This window comes from Ochotona princeps, chromosome 27 (genome assembly GCF_030435755.1).
Source record: "Ochotona princeps isolate mOchPri1 chromosome 27, mOchPri1.hap1, whole genome shotgun sequence".
Taxonomy (NCBI): Eukaryota; Metazoa; Chordata; class Mammalia; order Lagomorpha; family Ochotonidae; genus Ochotona; species Ochotona princeps.
This window is the reverse complement of record NC_080858.1, coordinates 10384402-10406402: the sequence shown is the minus strand read 5'-3', so window position 1 is coordinate 10406402 and position 22001 is coordinate 10384402. Positions and strand designations below refer to the sequence as shown.

Below are 22001 nucleotides of genomic sequence, written 5' to 3'. Positions count from 1 at the left end.
GCCATCTTATTAAAACCTGGCTCCAGCAACCCTCTTTCAGCCAACATTCGGGCTATCTCTAAGCTCTTATCTTTCTTACTTCATTTTCCTACCATCCGCAGTACATATGAACTAATGTCCAGTGAGGGAGGGGAAGGAATACAGGATTGGGTCTGCAGCTTTATGGAATGGTGTACCCCTACCTCCTCACCCCAGCAAGAGGCAGAATATCTTCAAGGAAAGAAAAAACTAGAGAAGCCAGAAATAGTGCAAAAATTTGCTCGTTGCCCTCCAATCAGTTGGTTGAGCTCCAAACCTAACCCTAAATCACTAAGAACATAATGAGAGGGCTCTGAATCAACCTTGACACTGTACAGCCCAGGGGGAGTGTAACCAAGTACACAGTGGCCGCTGCTTTGTGTTGTGGAATTTTCTAAAGCTTTTGGCAGGCTGATGGAAAAGGCTGGGGTTCTCTTCAGCTTACAGTACCACCGCTGAGTTTACAGGGCACAGAAGTACATGGTCACTGAACACCTTCAACCAAGAGGGTGAAGGAAGAGGTGAATCAGTTGACTCCCCAGGGAGCTACTGGCCAAGAATGGTGACTTCCCAGACACAAAGAAGGCTGGACTCCTACATCAAATGTCCTGCTCATCCCTCCCATAGCAGACCAGAAAGTTAGCTGATATCCAAGAAAACTACCCACATTGTGTCTCCAAGTGCTCTCAGTGGCACAGAAAATGTATTCTACAACAGAGGAAGTTACAACCTGTCTCCCTTTGGTCTCTGTAGCTGCAAATTCTGGCAAATGAGAGAAGGAAAAACACTGAGATGCCCGATGACTGTGAGATTAAAACCAACCACAGACCTGAACCGTAACATCTGAGAGGGACCAGACATTGATGGAGTCTACTCAAAGTATTAAGAGATAGGACATTATGATTTAACAGAGAGTAATTAACAGCCAACTTGGACATTACATTCACTAAGAAGAAACTTTTCAAAAATGGGTTGGATGCTGGGTAAAGGTTAAGGTAAGATTTTTGAGTAGGCACTGTAGCAAGCTTTTCTCAAATGCAGGTGTGCATGTTTGCAGAAACAGAAAATAATTTGGGTGCTTCATTAAAGCAAGGGGAAGAAGAGGCCAAGGCAGCCCTGGGAGGTGCTGAGGTCAAGGACAGGAGTCTGTGAATACAGTGCTATGAATGAAGAAACAGTGAGCTGCCATGGGCACCTCAGGAAAGGTGGGTGAGTTGGTCTACCTCACAAAAAAATAGAATCAAGTCACTGCACTTTTGAAATGTGTTTACTAATTATTTTTTTCTCATTGCCAAAAAAACCAAAAGTGTGTGTTTATGTGAATAGGTTTAACGGAACATGACAGCTTTCCATGAGAAGGTTTTAGATTATTAATTTTCTTGTCATTCTACGGTGCTGATTATTTAGGATCCTAACTAACACTCATGGATTTCAATGGGCATAATACCACTTACGTAAAAAGAACTTCATTCCATTTACAGATTAAATTATAGCTACCATAGGAACAAATATGTTTAGTATCTGGAGCTCTTCTTATTTTCTGCTAAAGGAAATTAGTTTTTTAAAATATTTTTAAACCTTAGGAGAAAGTGCTATAGCGTAAGAATGGAACAAAGTAATTTCATTTGTGGGGCTGACATCGTGGCACACCAGGGGACTAGCTTTCTGCAACAATGAAATCCCCAGAGAGGGCAGGCCAGCACAAGCTGACTGCTCTTCTTCCTCTGCAGTCCCTGCAAGACACCCTGGAAAGAAGCAGAAGGTGACCCGAGCGCTTGGGCTTCCGCCACTGATGGGGGAGCCTGATTCAGGCCGGCACACAGTCGCAGCTGCTGTGGCCATTTGGGGGTGAATCAGTGGACTTAAGATATTCTCTCTCCTCTCTCTCTCTCCTCTCTCCCCAACTCAGCCAACGGTAAAGGGAAAACAACTAACTTGGTTCGAAAATCGATATCCCACATCTCTTAAAATCCTATCTCTGCACTGCAGCCTATGGCTGAATATTCTTCCCTCTTCCTTCAACTCCACTGCCCTGTTCAGTCTTACCTACTACAATCACTTCTCCATATTGTAGTTGTTCCCCAGATGCCGTTTCAAAGGATAACACATGTTATGTTACTTTTATTGTCCCCATGACTCCAACACTTCCCAAGGTATTTCCAGCTCAAAGAAACAGACACAGTGTGGGTTTTCATAAAAAAAGAAGGTAGAATAGAAATGAACATTATTAACCTCTGAAGAACACAGTATGTCTCAGTTTTCACACTGGTTGTTCCCCCCCTGTACAACTCAACTGGTGTTTCAGACTCCCACCAGGTCTCTGACAAACCCATGTGCACACCAGATGTATTTCTCTCTTGATGCTACAATTTAAGCCTCTGCTTTCTTTATAGGCTAAAATCATCAATCATGACAATGCACTGGCATGAATACAATTTAATTTTATTAAATACAATTGCTTTATGTCTGATTTCACAGGCATACTGTGTCTTTCAGGCTAAGGAAGATAGAAAGCTTCTCACAAGAGGAGACTAATCCTATTATTAGATGATCTTCAATTCACATTAATTGCATCATTATAAGGTTTCTAACAGTGGAAACGGACACTTTATAGGATGCTCAAAGGTTTAAATAGTTGATGAAAGCTACCTTTACTATAATTTTATTGATTTTCTTTTCAGTCCCAGAGCTAAGATTTCTAAAATTATTTGAACTAACTCTATCACTGACATTTTGGCTATAGAGGGATACACATTCAGAGGGATACCACCGATAAAGTTTGTGCTCATTTAAGCACCTGCTTCTTTTGGTCTACTTCTCCTTGATTGCTCAACGAAGTTGGCATCAGCAGAGAGGAAAGGAACCCAGAGACAGTTCCGTGCACACTCGCCATCTTGACCAGTTCTGAATGTATTTGCTGTGGTGTCTTGGCCAAAAAGCGTCTGTTGGGATACCTGCACCAGTATTTTTGTTCTTTTATATCTCGGTGGGAACTATAAGAAATCATGGCACGTAACATTCAAAGGAAGACCACAGTTGACTTTAAGTCCTACAGACAATACAAGAAATTACACCAAGCTATCTTTAGTACATACAGAAAACGGGCCAAACAACAGGGAGAATTGGTATCTCAACTTTCCGTGGAGGATCAGCACAAATAAACGTAAAGACAAAAAAGCAGTGCGTTTTCTGCTTTAACACGAAAACAACTGTTGTGGGTATTTACTTAACCTTTTTTTTTCTTCGGCATTGTGTCCTGACTTACCTGCAGTTGGAGTGGGCCTAGGCCTGGTGTTGCAGCGGCGGCAGCTGCCATGGTGGTTGGGATCAGCTGAACAGGGTAAGGGTCACCTGAGTAAGAGAATAACAGAGGCGTCAGCACCTTTTATCCACTCTCCACCTGCAAATTAAACTCATGCATTCACTCCTTCCAAAAGCCTTCTTTTGTGTGCCTTCCTGAGGCCTAATGAAAAGCTCTATTGTACAGCCTTTTACTAACACTCTTTTCACAATTCTGGCTGAGAGAGGAATGCGAATAAAAGGCACAAGCAATTAAGGCGGAAACCTCATCCTTTTTTCATGATGTGTTTAGGAAAACGGGGGGGGGGGGGGAAAAGTGTGCATTGATCAGAGGGCTTTACTTTGTAACACACACACACACACACATACATGTGCCCTTGTGATAATCTTGATATGAGCACAGCAACTTTTTGGCCAAATCACACTGTTACTATAAAAGGAGCTTAACTTATTTGAACAACTAAAACACCAAATATTTAAACCAAGTAGCTTATCTTTCAAATGTTTTGTTTCTATCTTGATCCAAATAACCTCCTAAACGGTATCTTAGAAACACAGTCATATTTTATGTATTTTTTCAATTAGGTAAAATATTACAATCTTGTTAGTAGAGATAAATGTTTACAGAAGTGTATTATACAGACAATGGCCAACAGATGTCTTCTCCTCACCCAGATTCTAAGGAAGAAAACCACAGTCTTTCAACATGTTCATCTTGAAGTTTTAGTGTCACAAGAGCTATTCAAGTACGGACACCACACACATAGAAGGTAATTTTCCACATTTTTGATGCAAACTGAGTTTTCCTTTTCACTGAATAAAGCAGTAAAACAAATTCTTTGCATAAAAATCCTGTGATATACCTGGTGACTGACACGTGCAGGGAAAATAGAACTTCGAATAACTTAGTGAACAGATTCCTTCCAAAGTATTCATTGAGTGCCGCCTCAGTGTTAAGCACTGCTCCTGGCACTAGAAGCAGGACTCTGCAAAACACTGCTACACAGATGCGGATTCACTACAAATTTAGCAATGCTTTGGGCTTCTGCAAAGGGCCCCATGAAGTGCAATCACAGGATTACATGTTTCTGTGTCTACCAAATATCCCTCAAATTTTGGTGCAAATGAATACTCACGTTTGTATCTCACTGTGTCTGGGTGCACATACATGCATATGTATATCACCATATGTATGCATGTACATCCTGCATATATAGGTCTTATGTACTCGTATTCTAAAGAAAGATCCCAGATTATACTTCAGATCTCATAATGCTTAGATCCATCTCTGAGGACCTATCCTTTCCTGAGCTTACAGTTCAGTGGAGAAAGGGCTAATTAAATGGGTAGTGTAAATGTAAGGACAGATAGGACAGTAAATACTGGTATGGACCACACTGCGCATACTCCATACCTAATCCGTGAGGTCAAAGATGCCCTCAGGAGCGGATGCTTCAGTTGCTACTTGAATGAAATGAGAGTGAGTCAGGTAAAGAAGGGAGGACAGTGTTTAAGGCTCCAAGGAATTTCCATAAAGATTCAGAGTTAAATGTGGTCACAGCCTGCTGGCTGTACTGCTGACGCCCAGAGCACAAGTGACAAAGAACAAATATATGGACGAAAGAAATGTTAGATTACGCATGGCTTTGTAAACATGAAAGAATCTAAGTTACATCCTATAAGACAGAGGATACCTGGAATATAGGGGGAAAAATCAGTTGTGTAAAGATCACTTGGACCTGAGGGCAGAGACTCTATTCAACCTGAACACAGATACAGGAAACCGTCTAATAGGAAATAATGATCTAGAGTGGCAAAAATGAGAGAGTAAGGTGGAGACTGGAGTAGGATTTAATAGGCATGACTAGGAAAACTGTACAGCTCTCCACACGGGAATCCCAGAAAGCTCAAGGAAGACTTCCAGGGTTTACACATGAACCAGTCAAAGAGAGGTATCATTTCTTAGGTCTGTAAACATGGATGAGAAGCCAGACTGCCTGGCTGGGCCCAAGGTGAGAGGAAGGAATGAATGAGCTACTCTAGACATCCACGTGGAGATGTTTGGCTTACATCCCTGATAAAGTTTTGGATTTTAGGGGGGAAGTCGACATGGCAATCACAAATGTTAGCATGATATAACTGAAAATTAAAATTATCAGACTTGCTGGGGCCTTTTCAAAGTTTAAACTTTATTATTTTTATTGGGGTGTCAGATATTACAGAGAGGAGGAGAGGGAGAGAGGAAGATCTTCTACCCATTTATTCACTCCCTAAGTGGCCACAATGGCCAGAGCTGTGCCGATCCAAAACCAGGAGCCTGGAGCCTCTTCCGGGTCTCCCATGTGGTGCAGGGTTCCAAGGCTTTGGCCCATCCTAGACTGGTTACCAGGCCACAAGCAGGGAGCTGGATGGGAAGTGGGGCTGCCAAGGCTAGAACCGGTGCCCACATGGGATCCCAGCACATGCAAGGCAAGGACTTTAGCCACTAGGCCACTGCGCCGGGCCCTAGAATTTAAACTTTAACAAGACGTCTCTCAGACAATTGTCTTGTATGCTAATGGTTGAGAATTTTTAGACAGACAATTTCTCTGAAGTGTTTTGTAATAGTTAATTGAAGACAGATCAAGAAAATGTTACTTAAAAGCTAAATATGTGGAAAGGTTACGTGATGCTTGTTTGTTATGAAGGAAGATCAGGACAGAGCTGGGGACACTGAGACAGAGGGGACTAAGTGATGTCCTCTAACAGGCCCTCCACTACCATTTGATATTCTAAATAATTTTATCTACAAAACATGATTTAATAAGTCCTTTATAAAGACCTCGATATTTAAAAGTAGATTGGGTATTTACGCAGACTATCTTTTATAGCAAGTATTCCTACAGTATGACTACGTGAGTTGATCATTTAAAACTCTGCAACTATGTCATTTGTTTGTGTTCCTCATTAAATGAACATAGTCATAGAATTAACTAAAGCCAAACTGCATGGCTGCAGTGCTTCGCACAGTGATAATTCCTTTTACATACTTCACTTTCTTTCTCATAAATTAATTAACTCGTCAGTAGTTATAACATCTATGAAGTGATCAGATCTCTGCAGGGTACCAGGGGAGACAAAACAAACAAACAAAACAAAGCTCAGATGTCCCACCCCAATCCTGTGTGATGGCTCCATTGATTAATCCTCAGCCTACAAGTGCCAGAATCCCACGTGGACACCACTTTGTGACCCAGCTTCTCCATTTCATATCCATCTCCCTGCAGTGGAAGGCAGTGGAAGATAGTCCAAAGTCTAGCGACCCTGCACCCAAGTGGGAGAGCCAGAAACTCCAGGCTCCTGACTTTGGATTGGCGCAGCTCAAGCCATCGCTGCCACCTCAGGAGTGAACCAGCATTTGGAAAATCTCCTTCTCTCCATAAACATGCCTTTCCAATTTAAAAAATAATTCTTAAAAGAGAGATAGAGAATATAAAGAAAAAATCAAATCTTGGTTTTCATCGCTACATGACTGTCAGATTAGGTCTTTATTTTGAGCAGTCCTGACCGCCAGGGGAGGGAAGAGAGAACACATTCCAAGCTCAGCCTTGGCTGGTCCAAGCGGAATGAGGCTGAGCCTTGGCTTGAGTATCTGAGGTGGAGGTAGTGGTCTGGGGCAGGAGAGAGTATTTGGCTGAGACAAAATATCCACACAGTATGTGTTGCAGGAAAGAACAGATAACTGGTTTAGCTTTGGGAACAGATCAAAAGAGAAGGAAAATGAGAAAGGCAGTTACTCTTACACAGCCTCACAGCCTCGAGGAGGTACGACCACAGAGAGGTGACGGAGAAGAAATTACATCTCATGCACTATCAGTGAAGAGGCTAGGCAGCAGGAAGCCTTAAAGATGATTTGGGTGTTTATCCCAGGCAGACAGATTTCCTTACAAATCTGTATTGTCAGACAAGCACTCTTAAAGATACTCTGGGTACTTTGCCATTAGTAGTATTTAATGCTTAATAACAAATAACTTACGAGTTAAAATCCATATTATTCCATACTATTATAAAAGCATGTATTGTCACCTTTGTCATTTCCTAAATTCATAAATATTTGTCCATGAAACAAATACATATATCTTTCCTGCAGATATCCATATACATGTGAATAACTACTATTTTGTGCATGCAAGGCTGCACACATGGATCAATGTATCTACATATATAAAATGCTTATGCAACCTAAATAATTCCATAGAGGTGTTAAGGAAAGGGGCTGGAATGGTGACATAGCAAGTTAATTGCCTGCAAGCACCTGCATCCCGTATGGGCTCCGGGTCTACTCCTGGTTGCTCCACTTCCAATCCAGCTCTTTGTGGCCTGAGAAAACAGTGGAGGGTGGCCAGAGACTTTAGGACTCTGCGTCATGTGGGATCTTGGTGAGGGTAGAGGCGGTTGGGGAGTAGGGAGCTCCTGGCTCCTGAATTTGGATCAGCTCAGCTCTGGCTGTTGCAGTCATTTGGTTAGTGAACCAATGGATAAAAGACACCCCTGTCTGTCTCATCTTCTCTTGCTGTTAAAATATGCCTTTCAAATAAGAAAAAAATCTTTTTTTTTTTTAAGAAGTATAATGATAGAACGGTGTTCCTCTAAAAATCAACATGTCGAATTCTGAAGCCACAGGACCTTGGAATGCTCTGAATTTGGAGACAAAGTATTTGAAGCAGTAAGATCAAATGAGGTCATATGGGTGGCCCTTAATTAAGCATGTCTGTTGTTCCTACCAGCTAATGACACAAACAATACTGACCGAGGAATGACCAGGACAAGGACAGAGAGTTCAGGAGGGACAGTCAACAACTGGAGCTCCACAAATGTGAGAAACCTCTTGTTCAAGCCACCTAGTCTGCGCAGCCTTATTATAGTAGCCCTAAAATCTCCTATGTTCATGGTACACTTGGTATAGCCAAGAAGGTATCTGGTGCTGAAGTAAACTGGAGAAAACAGAAGACTGGAGATGAGAATTAAGAAAGAAATGTGTGCACTTCGAGTTATATCAAAAATAATCATAAACGTAAGATGTCAACGAATTTCAAAAAGTTTGTGGCTTAGCAATCTCATTACCGCACCCATCTCCATCTAATACACAAGCCATTGTAGCTCTAAGTGTGTCTACCTTAATACACACTTTTCAGGACAAGAATATTTAAAACTAGTTTGGTTGAAACCTGTAAAACAACTGTGAAATTTTCCACTATGCCCATTTAAGTTTTAATGAAGGGAATTCAAAATAAATTACACAACATGTCTGTTCTGAAGAGGACACAGAATCTGTAAGACTTCATTAACAAGGTCAAGGGTAGTTCTTTAATGGCAATGAAGAAATTCAGACACTGCTATAAAAAGGGACACTTGATTGAAGTAAATACTGTCATCTATTTGTGTCATCCCTCAATTAACAGTATGAAAAAATATTACAACAGGTTTATTTTGTAAATACCTCATGAGCTCCACAGCAAAATTCAGATAATGGAAAAATCTGACTTTTAAAGTTCAATCGTGTGTAAGTTATTCAAATTGACTGTCAGCTAGTTGAAAGTATTTTTTTTTTTTACTCTTTCCTGGGTTTTCACCATTGCAGCAGTTTTTCCTTTAGCCTTTCCAAAATTAATTTGCTTCATATTTCAAGGCCAAGCACGGAAAATTCTAACTGAAAGCTAAATTTTGTTCAGAAAGTTAAAAAATACACTGAGATTGGTTTGTTAGTTGCTTTCAGAATACAACTTAATCTCCAGTGTCTTTGGAAATGACTGATGTGGTTAATATTAACTCCTCAGAAATCACCATAGCAACATCAATATTTTAACAATGAAAATTTTGATATTAATTATCTCTAGGTGTAGAATATAGGATTTGTCTCTATGCTGGACGTCAATAGGTAAAAAAATACTTTTCCCCGAAGGAATTCATTAGGCTGAGGAAGACTGTGACTAGTAGTAAGGTTATGATCACCCATGAAATTTGAAAGTTTCATTCTTTCATTAGATTAACCTCACTTAGAGGAGTTCCCAGTCAAGAGAAGGAATAACCATGTACACCAATCCAACAACACAATTAGCAAAACACAAGGGTGCAGAAGACATTCTGGAAACCCCAAGCAATGAATACAACTTGAAAACGGACCGACTAGTCAAAAGAGAATACTTGTCAAAACATCCCTTAAAAGATGGCCACTTCCATCAGCAAATTATATTTCATGATGATTTCACCATCTATATTTCAACACTTCTATCTGCAGGGAGTCGCACTGTACGCCGCGACCTCTTAAGGCAACTGGGATTGCTCTTGTTAACCACCTTCCAGCTGCATGTCAAACACCCTGCTCTACCTCCTTGAAAGGCTCTATAAGAATCTAAGATGAAAATCAAGTTAACAGGGACCCTGTTGATGGTTATCAGGAAGGAAACTGCTTTCTTTCATCTGCTGAGCTGATAGAGGAATTCATGGGTACCTTCCTGTGAGGATGGGGCTCCTGTCATGCCCAGGGAAGTAGTCACAGTATCCATCCTGATTTTTTGGCCCCCTGATGCAGGGGTATTTGCGTAACTCCTTGTGAATCCAGCGTTCCTAAGGAACGATGCACTACGCAGAGTTTGACAGTCTGCTGGCTTTACATTGGAGGAAACGCTAAGCTACAGCTCATGACCATGTAAGAAAGTGACAATCCAATCCGTTTTTCAGGTTTGTTCTGTGGGAAGAGAACAATCAACCAGAATAGTGACAGTGGGAGATGCAGGGAGCACATTAAAAACTATTGCAGTATATCAAGTGGGAAATGACAATGGCCTGAAGAAATCATGATGGGAGGAGAGCAGGGAATGGCTTTAGGAGAAAATTTGAATGACCAATCTGATGGGATAAAAGTCTGATGGGCAAAAAAAAGTCATAGTTTGGATTTCTATTTTACAGTGGAATACATTTTAGGAAAGAAATTCTATTCTTTTCCCAAATAATTATTCAATTAGCCCAGTATTAGTTTTGAATCATTCATCGACCTTTTACTGATTTGAAACATCAACTCCTAATACTTGACTTTAAAACTATCAGAAATAAACTACAGGCCCAATGTGACAGCCTAATAGCTAAATCCTCACTTTGTATGTACTAAGATCCCATATCGATGCCGATTTGTGTCCCAGCTGCTCCACTACCCATCCAGCTCCCTGCTTGTGCCCTGGGAAAACAACAGAAGATGGCCCTAAGCCTTGGGACCCTGCACCCATGTGGGAGACCTGGAAGAGGTTCCTGGCTCCTGGCTTCAGCTCTGGCCATTGCAGCCACTTGCAGAGTGGATCAGTGCACAGAAGACCTTTCTCTCTGTCTCTGCTTCTCCCTGTAAATCTACCTCTCTTTTTTTTTTTTTTAAAGATTTTATTATTATTGGAAAGCCGGATACACAGAGAGGAGGAGAGACAGAGAGGAAGATCCTCCATCCGATGTTTCACTCCCCAAGTGAGCTGCAATGGGCCGGTACGCGCCGATCCGAAGCCAGGAACCTGGAACCTCTTCCAGATCTCCCACGCGGGTGCAGGGTCCCAAAGCTTTGGTCCGTCCTCGACTGCTTTCCCAGGCCACAAGCAGGGAGCTGGATGGGAAGCGGAGCTGCCGGGATTAGAACCGGCGCCCATATGGGATCCCGGGGCATTCAAGGTGAGGACTTTAGCCACCAGGCCACGCCGCTGGGCCCAAATCTACCTTTCCAATAAAAATAAATCTTAAAAAATAAACTATATGCACATATACATTCCAAAAGGATATGGATGTTTGTACATGTGTGCATACATCTAAATCTTTACAGTAACTCAGGAGGACAGACAATAATTCCATTTTACAAAACTTTATAAAATGTCCCAGGTGACGTCACAGCTAATGAGTAGCACAGTCATTACTATGTTAGTAAGTAAAGAATTAAATGTTAGGAAACATCACAGAATACTTTTAAAACATTATGCAAATGCATACTTCAATTTTGATAATAGATATATTTACTTGATGTTTACTTAACAAACACACATCAAGCCCTCACTAGGTGACAATCCCAAAGAAATAAAGAATATGACCCCTGCATTCATGACTTTCCAGTTATTAAAATAATATATACAAATACGGAAAGTGAAATGATTGAAAATGATTTGACTAGAGTCAAATGAATAATAATGGTGCTACTGCCAGAAAAGGAAAGATTTCTATAAATTGGAGTCACTGGGGAAGGGACCGGGAGGGCCCGAGCTGGAGTCCCACCTTGAATAAAAAAGTCCAAAGAAGCAAAAATGAAAACCAAAGAGCTGCAATGTCTGGCACACAGTAAAGCTGAGTGATAGCAGCAGCAGAAGTACGACGAATGGTCTCAAGCAGGAGCGGCACTCCTGGATCAGAGGCAGGAACCAGCAGAATGCCTTGTGAAACAGCATGCAAGCAAACACGTTTTACACAGAAGAAGAAATGCAACTAGAGCCTTGTGAGGTGCTCAGAACCAGCCTCTCCTCTACGTTTCTAATCCAGCTCTCTGCGAAAATGCTCAGGAAAGCAGCTGATTGACACTGGGCTGGGTGTCCGGGATGAAATTCCTGGCTCCCAGTTTTGGCCAGGCCCAGGCCTGGGTCTTGCAGCCATGTGAGCCATCTGACAGATCTCTCTGTATCTTCGTTTCTCCCAAACTCTTTTCCTTTCTTTCCCCCCGTCTGCCTTTCAAATAAGTACATCTTTTAAAAAATGTCCTGAACGGACTGCCCTGCCTGCTTTCAGCCCTTTAAATACTGGCATCTCTTGGAGTCTAACCCTTGTCCTTCCTCATACCAGTCACTTTACCTGATTCATCTTGCTCCATCTCAAGGTTCAAAACCCATACAAACTAACACACAATTAACCCCTGCAGTCGAGCCTTCTCTCACTGCTTTCTGAAAATTTCTTCTTAGCTACTCCATTTGGAAACTCAGTCTTCACATGTGCAAAGCTTAACTGAAAAACTCTTCAAAAACCCTTTACTTTTAAAAAGAATTTGTATCCCACTTGGTAATATCCAGTCACCTTGACCATGAAAGCATTCTTGATTTCTTCCTCCTTTTCCCTCTGTGAGGATGGCCTTCCTTCACTCCTCTCTACTCAAATAGCTACCTCCCAATCATTCTCCCAGTTCTACTCCTCAACCAAAGAAAATCTTTCTCTATGACACTTCCGGTGGCATCTATTACAGGCACTCAATATATTGTCTGCTGTATTTAAAGTATGCTACATATTTACTGATTATCTATTATATATTTGAGGTACAAACAAGAAAAGCATGCCTCTGCATGGAAGGATGCATGCCAGCATGAACTACTAATGGGGTTTTTGTCTATCCTGTTTTTAGTGCCTACAAAAAATAAGGTATGTGAATATTTCTTTGAATTAGTCTCCTTTGTCCTCAAATAACTCAATCATCATGCATGGCACAGACCTTCTCTTGCTTTCTTTTTTCCTTGTGCAGGTTGATTTCTCTGTCTGGAATGTTACTTACTCTGTCTGTCACTTAACAACTTGTTTCAAAGGCTTCATTCTCTAACATTTAACTCAGGACTCCCACCCCCACTCCACAAAAAGCTGCCTTCCTTGTTCCCCCACCGCTCTTAGGTTAAGTCAATTCCCTTGCCAAGGATGACGCTTAAAATACCAGCCACCTTGCAGCAGTTCATATCTGTGCCTTCATCCAGTGAGACCATGACAACAATATATCAGTCACTGGATAACTTAGAAACAACAGTTACTTTCCACCTCTCTGGAGGCCAGGAGGCTGAAACTCAATGTGCTAGCAGATTGGTCTCTGAGGACAGCTGTCACTCCATTCATGCTGTGTGCTTCTGGCCCGCCACAGGGTACAAGGGGCAAAGCAGGTCTTTTAAAGGCTCTACCCTTATGACCTAATTATCCCCCAAAAGTCCCACCTACTAATGCTAATGCACTGAGTTGCTCTAAAACTAAATTATGAGCATCCCAAAAGACAGGAATCATTTCACACTCATTTTGAAACCGTTGAGACTCCAGTGCTTAATGGAATGAGTGAATAAATGAATAATTCCCTTAGTTAACACATGACCAAATATTCAACACAGAAAATAGCTCTTAAAATATCAAAATGTAAGATTTAGTGGAGGGGTCAAGCGTGATAGCCTAGTGGCTAAAGTCCTCACCTTGCATGCGCCAGGATCCCATATAGGTGCCAGTTCTAATCTCCACTGCCCCACTTCCCTTCCAGCTTCCTGTTTGTGACCTGGGAACTCAGCCAAGGATGGGCCAAGGCCTAGGGATCCTGCACCCACATGGGAGACCCAGACGAGGCTCTTGGCTTTGGATTGGCTCAGCTCCAGCCATTGCGGTCACTTGGGGAGTGAACCATCAGACGGAAGATCTTCCTCTCTGTCTCTCCTCCTCTCTGTATATCTGACTTTCCAATAAAAATAAAACAAATCTTCAAAAAAAAAAGATTTAGTTGAGAAAACGTATCACAAGTAAATAACGTACAAATACCTAACAAATTAGATCCTTGCACGGGGTTTTTTAAAAAATATAGCGGAAAAAAAAACAGAGTGGGGCAGAAAGACTTGGAGCTTAGGGATTTGAGAAAGTTAAGATTCAGATTATTTTGTTACAGGATAAATGAGAGGTGGGAATTCGGTACAGCATGTAAGACATTGTTTTGAACTGTAGAACGTCTTGGTTCCCGTCCCGCACATGCTTTAATTCCAGCTTTTTGTTAATATGCAGCCTGGGGGCATCAAGCAAGTCCTCAAGTATCTGGCTCCATGCCACTCACCAGGACACAGGATTGGTCTCTGGGCTCTTGGCATCAGCCTGGGCCAGTGGTGACTGTCGTGGGTATTTGAAGTGTGAACCCGTCAAACAAAGCTAGCTCTCTCTCTCTCTCTGTCTTGCTCTTTCTCTCTCTCTCTCACCTTCCTTTTTTTCACCCTCCCTCTCCACACCATTAAATACATATAAATTACAAGGGATTCATTTATCCCCTGTAATATTTTCATACAATAAGTATTTTTACAATATTCACTAGTTCATCTCTATGGTGAGTTTGGTTCTACGATCGTTGACAGCTAAGATGCAGGGCACACAGATTATGTAGTGTGTGTGAGACTACACCTCACGATCTGCTCGCTGCTTGCAGTCCTTGTCTATTTACTGGCTGAATGAGAGTCTACCTTTTTCCTTCCATTTCGTGGGGCACTAAGTCTGTGATTATACAATAAAAAGTTATTGCAAAAATTTGAGGAAAGGGGGAGAGAGGAGTATCGTTTATTAGAATTGTACCTCTGAAATTAGAATTATATACTATATATACAACATATAGATATATTTCAAATTCTGTATCTATAAAATATAGAATTATATCTATGAAGTTAGAAATATATACATGAAATTTGTTCAACTCCTATTAATAAAAATAAATTATTAAAAATGAAACAATAGCACTTGAATACCAAAAGTAAAATATGCACTTCTGAGGTCTTCATATGATTTCTGCTCTGTTCATTAACAAAAACCATTCTTACCACCTTGGCAGAGCAGCTGAACACCTACTGCAAAAAAAAAAATGATAAACAAACGATCTAGATGAAATAATTTATCACAGAGACTCCTTCATACCACTTCAAGAATTCTGAAGTTCAGCAAGTTGGAATCTGCTATACTTTCTCGCTCATTAGAACGAATTACAATACAGTGCTCTTAAACAGCCTTTTGGAACCCACAAAAGTTAATATGGCAGATGTATGTGAAGCGGAGCCAGTTTTCCTGGAAGCAGAAAATCTGAAAAGCCATTTCAGAATGATCCAACTGTAATACTTGAACATTTATGAGAAATGCTAATATTTTATTAACAGGTGGGATTATAAGTAAATGAAAATAAATATTTCATATGAAGTTGATTTGAGAAACTAAAATTAATAAATTAGCTCTTGTTTGACTATAGTTATTTTAAAAGAAGATACTCTGGGGTAATTGTTACTCCTTTGCAATGAGCTTCCTCAATAAGTGATTTCTAAAATAAAATATAGTTTTATGACTTTTTAATGAAAACTTTATCCTACTTTATTTCATAGTTATTTAGATGGCTAGTTTAGGAAGTATTAATTTATGAACTCTTACGAAAGTTCTCTCAGAATGAGAAGACATTTCACCACAGAAGAAAAATTGCATTTATTTCTTCATGTTCTTGCTCATAAACTGGAAAATTTTGGCACTAATGGGAACTCATGGATTAATTAGCTGAGAAATCTTCATATCCCTGAAAGGTGACAATGATTTAGAAAAATCTTCTTTTTGCAGTCTAGCATTACCACAAAAGCATCATTTAAGCTGTCATACGATAACTCATTTTAACCTGCTCAAAGAGAATCATTAATTAAGGAACTGCTGCTACATCCTGATCTATATTAGCACATTATGTCTACATTTTGCCTCTGTGCCTTGTGAGGAAATGAATGGGACAGAGAAAAGGCATTCAAAATGACCAAAGTATCAGAAAGTAAAAATTTGTAAGAGTGATATTGTTATTAGCCTATTAAAACCAAATCAAAAGCTATTTCTCTTTTATTTCCTATATTTAATATCAGTGCTTAGCAAGCATGTAATCATTTGAACCCACACATGGCGAACATAATTTTCTGTCTAAATGGATACTGACAGACATCCTATGTCCTGGCAGGCCCAGAGTTTGTGCAGGTAAGCAATGAAGCTTCCTAAACCATTGTAACAGGAACTCTTCCAGATACATATTCTGGATGCCTGTTAGAATGAGACATTTCAGACCTGTGGAAATTAAGAAATGCTATGACAGCTCCCCTCAAATGAAATACAAACATCATGAACAAATGTAATGAGATAGACAAAAATCTCAAATACTTGGCATTGTGATATATTCTGGATTATGTGCTTCATATGCTCAGCTTTGGAAATGCATACACTCATTCCATTTCAGCCTGACACTGTCCTGAGGGAAGTTGCAGAGCAGGCATTACTGATACACCTGAGAGTGGCCATGTCACTTGCCTAAGGATCTGGAATAATCTGAGTTGGGGCTGTGACAGCATGATCTTTGACTCTGTTTCGCAGAATTATGAAAGCAATACAAATACTAGCTGCTGTCAGAAGCACAATGGGTGCAAATTCAAAGCTAAAATCAGACCCGAGATTTAAAGTTCCACATTCTCCACTGATCATTTCAGAACTCATTAGAAACTAGAAAAAAAATATTCAAACAAAAAGCACATTTACAGGCCCGGCATGGTAGCCTAGTGGCTAAAGTCCTCAACTTGCATGCGCCAGGATATCATATGGGCACTGGTTCTAATCCCGACCACCCCGCCTGCCATCCAGCACCATGCTTGTGCCCCAGGAAAGCAGTCAAGGACTACCCAAAGCCATGGGACCCTGCACCCACATGGGAGACCTGGAAGAGGCTCCTGGCTCCTTCAGATTGGCTCAGCCCCAGCCATTGAGGCCACTTGGGGAGTGAATCAACAGATGGAAGATCTTCCTTTCTGTATCTCCTCCTCTTTGTATATCTGACTTTGCAACAAAAAAAATCTAAAAGAAAAAGCATATTTACTACAGCAAAATATTCTGCATTGGCAGTGGAATTAGCTACATGAGCAATTCATCTTGGGCAAATACTTGCATACAAAAATCTAAGGCCCACTGCTCCACTTCTGACCCAGTTCCTGCCTCGTATGCCAGGGCAAGTAGTGGAAGACACCCAAAAGCATGGGCCCCTGCTCGCATGTGGAGAGCCGAGTGAAGTTTCTGACCCCTGGCTCTAGAACCATCCAGCTCTGGCCATCTGGGGTGTGAGGCAGCAGATGGAAGACCTCTCTGTCTCTCCATCTCTCCTGCCTTTTCTCTCTGTAACTTTGAATTTCAAATACTTAAAAAAATAATTATGGTGATAAGGTTTGATACTATAAACACAGACAAACTTAAATGTTCATTAGTGAGAAACAAAGTACGTCACATCTGGCCTAATGAAATATGATGCAGGATAATTTAAGCATAGAATGCGAAGACAAATAGATGTTTCTCTCTCTCTCTCTCTCTCTCTCTCTCTCTCTCTCTCACACACACACACACACACACACACACACACACACTTTCTCCAGTGTCCATAAGAGCCAGGGGCAGGCTTCATGGAAACATGTCGACCAAGGACTTAACCACTGAGCCATCTTCTACTGCCTAAAAGGGTATAAAATAGTAGAACAATAGTATACAGAGCAAAGCATGCCCTCAAAATCAGGCATTCAATGCAGGATGCAAGTTTCACAACTGGTATTTTAACCATTAGGCCAAACACACAGATATGATATCTTAAAAATATTTTCAAGTCTATTCAGCATTTACCCTCACATATGTTGCATCTGATGTTACTTAAAAAGATTTGTGGAAAAAAAAAGAAACAAGAATATAAGTTGATTTTGGCATAAAAAAGCTGAAATCCATGCATATAAGCAATCTCAAAAATTCATAGGAATCTTGAAAAACGGTGCATGAGACCTTCTATGTACATGGATCTCGAATTTTTTGCACTGTACTACACATCTGTTAATTACATCTTTCCATTGATGTTTTGAGGTGCCCTCATGTCACACAGCAGGCATCAAATACATACCGTATGACACATACAACACAGTTGTACTCCCATGTTACGCATTACATAGCCACAATTAGATATGTAATAAATACACATTTTCATTTATATCTAGTTTTGAAAATGGTCATCACATTATGAGTGACAGCTCCGAAGCGCAGGATTACTGGATGTTCACTGTAGGTACATGTACTTACAGACGCTTGTGCATCAGATGAAGAATATGCAATCTGCAACTGCTCAGTTCCACATATCAATAAATTACAAAATGCACAGGTTGCCACAAGCTCACTATGTAAATAAGTTTAAGAAAAGTTTACACATATCTTTGAAAACAGAACCAAAATAGTTAGGGGAAACACTGCTGTTTAGAATCTCTCTCTCTCTCCTGCCTTTTCCCCTCTTCCATGGTTGGAGTGGAAATAGGGCATTCGGAGAGATGTTTGAGCCCGTGAGACGGGAAGCGATTTCAGGGACATGTAAGGTGACAGGTAAGTGGCTGTGTGTGGGACTGCATACACGGGGCTATCATAGCATCCTGCTCACACTATCATATCATGGAAAAATTTGTCTTTTGTATTAGTATTTTGACTTGTAACAGGAGGTAAACGTTTGTACAAATTAACACCCTATCTACTCCACATGATGTTCCAAGAGCATAGTAGTGTTTTCAGTTTTCATGGGAAGCAAGCTTCTTACAAAGAGGTTGAGGCAAAATGCTCTTTTATTTTTATTTGAAAGGCAAGTTTTTGGAGAGGAGAGACCGAGACAAAGAGTTCTCATTCACTGGTTCATTTCCCAAAGGGCTGCAATGGCAGGAGTCTAGCCAATTCAAAGTCAAGAACCAAGGTCTCCAGGTCTCCCATGTGGGTATAGGGGCCAAGGACTTGGGTCCCCTCTGCTGCATTTCCAGGTCACAAGCAGGGAGCTGGACGGGGAGTGGAGCAGCTTAGCTACGAACCAGTGCCGATAGGGGATGCCGACACCTGAAGATGGAGAACTAACCTGTTGAGCCATAGTGCCAGCCAGCCTGTACTGAGATGTTCTTACTGGCTTTTTTTTTTTTCATTCAGCCTAATGGCAAATGTTTGCCTTCTAAGGAAGCTTTCCACATGCTGAAAGAGTATGATTACTAGAGATTGTAGATTTTCCAGTGTAACTACAGCAACACTTAAGCAAATTAAATGATATATTGCTTTTTTAGGGCTTATATTTCATTTAGATGAGCTTAAGTTATTCAACTTAATAGTGAATGTACTACTAAAATGAGATTTTGTTATTGCTGTGGCAACAAAAATATAAACCTCTAACCCCTTACAAGTTAGGTTTGACAATAGGCAAATGTATATGGTAATGCAGTTTGCGATCTCTTGGCAGAATGCCCTGAGCCACGTTGCCTATCTGACGCATCTACATTGTGAAGGAAGGCAATCATATAAAAAAAGAGAAGCCTGGGATGAATAAGGCTTTAGGTTTAAACTGAATGCCAGTCTTAGTTCTTAACCGCTACAGAAACAGAATGAGCAAAGATCACATAGAGTTATAATCTAATCAGGTCTAAGGAATTTAGCAAAGTAACCTGTTTTCCATTTTTATTTGCTAGTGGTTTGAGGGGGTGTTGGATTAAATGCTGGTTACTGACATGGACAAAGTATCAATTCACCAAGGCATGCTGCTTAGAATCAATTATGTGGGGTCAGCATTTAGCCTAGCAGGCAAGACATAGGTTATGATACTTCCATGCCAAATTGGAGTGCCTGCACTCAACTCTTGGTGTACTCCCAATTCCAGCTTCTTGCCAAGGCAGATTTCGGGAGGGAGCAGGTGACGGCTCAAGTAGCTGGGTCCACACTGCTCACCTGGGACCCCCAGGATTGAATTTAAATGATGGGTTTCAGGAGCCAAATCAGTTCCTTACAGACAGATAATTACAAAGCTGTATGAACTAGACCAGATTCTGTCAAAGTCATTGGCTTATGAGATCTTCGGAGGAATGTGTAAGGAGGAAGGGCCGATGGCATTAATTCTAATGCACAGCACGGAAGCCTGAAGTAAGGCTGGCATCCCCTTTCCCTCTGCTTAACTTACAAAGGACCAAAAGCACAAGGCTGTGATCCTGGGTGATCTTGACAACACGTGTTTCCCACGTTGTCAGTTTGATAAACATATGCCAGTGGCTTTCAGCTTGTGATTTGGTGGCTGACTGTCAGTGACCTGCATGTCAGTGACATGGCTGACACACTTAGAGCAGAAATTAGCATGCAGTCTCCTAAAATGCCAGACACAAGAACCCTTGAGAGATGTAATGGAACCCACATGATACCCCTATTAAACAATGAAACATGTGACATTAACTAAAAACAGGAACACACCAGCAAGTATGCTGGAGGAAGTTTATGCTTTTTAATTCCTAAACATTAACGTTATTGTGGTATACGAGGAACTAATTAACTGAGAGTTCCCTTTTATATTGGAAGCAGAAATACTGTGCAGAAAACTGATGAAGAGTAAATACAGCATATTTTAATTTTATTAAGCTTGGCTCATCAACTTCAATTTATTTAAGCAAATCTTATATGACAATTGACTATTTCAATCAGTTAACTTCATATGGCTACTTTATTTAGCACATTTCTGAAAATTTAATCAATGTTTTAACATGCAGAAATAATATGGGACTAGAATTCTAGTTTCCTATAGTGAAAACAGTGACGAGGTATGTTTTCTACAAACCGTATGATCTTTTCCAATATGAGTTCTGATGAACAGACAAGTGGAAAATGACAAAAATATATGTTTTTTAAACAATTGATGATTCTAATGTAGAAAGCTAAGGTTGAGGATGTATGAAATAAAATATTTCCATCAATGGCATGCTACTTTCTGTAAATAGTTCTTTCCTCATTAGGAGAAAGCTGCGTGCAGGCGTGGCAAGGGGGTTTGATTCTAGATAAGATACAAAATACAACTTCATCGTGGGTGGGGTTTTAAAATCTTCCCATCCACAAAGTAAAAAGGGTCTGTCTTTTGTTGACATTATGTTATCATGTTCCAGCACTTAATATTTATAAGTGATTTTATGAGAGAGATACAGTGTTCGGCACTGATTCCTGTACAATCTCATTTAAATCGCAGACAACTCAGTAAAACAGTTAATTTAATCCATTTGGCAGATGGAAAAACAGCTCAGTAACGCCCAGAAAGACAATTCTAAGCAGCAGAGTGAGGCAAAACATGACTGCAATCCACGCACTCTCAGCCTAAGTGTCTCTCACTCGAACTGCCTGTATGAGCTTGGGCTCATTACACACAAACACAGGGACAACTGGAGGCCCGGAATGATACAAACAAAGCAATCAACAGGCGTGTGCAACTGCATCAACTCGCTGTATCCATAGTAGCACATACAGCTCTCTCTGCTAAGTGCAAAATAAATTGTTACATTCTATAGTTGACAACATGAAAAGTTGCAGGTTAAAAAGGTCACAATAATTTCTGTAAAAGCTTTATGTATCTGTTTGAAATGCAAAGTGAAAGAGAGACAGATAGGCAGGGGTGGAGGGAGGAAGAGGATGAAGAGCAGGAGGAAGAGGAGGAGGAAGAGAAAGACTAAGAGAGAGGACGAGAGTTGGGGGAGGGAAAAGTCTTCCTCAGTCAGCTGACTCTGACTCATTTTCCAAGTGACTGCTAGAGTCAGGGCTAGGCCAGGCCTGAGTCCGGAAGCCAGTCGACCCCCTACTCGAGGGCAGGGATTCCTGTTCTTGGGCCATCCTCTGCTGCCTTTTTCCAAAGCACACTAACCACATGCTGGATGGGAAGCAGATGAGCTGAGACTTAAGCTGGCACTCTGACAGGTGATGCTGGTGTTGCGATCGGCAGGTTAACTCACTATACCACAATGCTAGCCCCAGAAGATTTTAAATGAATACATATCAAACTAGGCCAAAACTTTCCAAACTTCCTTGGGTTAAAGCACCATCAGTGGCCTAATAAAGTTTTGATGACTTTTTATATC

The 22001-nt window shown here is 40.8% G+C and overlaps 1 protein-coding gene across 9 annotated transcripts in view; it reads right to left on the bottom strand.

Moving 5' to 3' along the window:
* The window catches only part of SOX5 (SRY-box transcription factor 5), a 569607-nt gene that overhangs the window by 99470 nt on the left and 448136 nt on the right, over window positions 1–22001 (bottom strand). For all 9 annotated transcript variants that reach the window (XM_058655909.1, XM_058655908.1, XM_058655911.1 and 6 more), the window contains one exon: window positions 3284–3369. In XM_058655909.1, the coding sequence (XP_058511892.1) occupies window positions 3284–3369 (86 nt within the window). The remainder of the gene's footprint in view (window positions 1–3283; window positions 3370–22001) is intronic.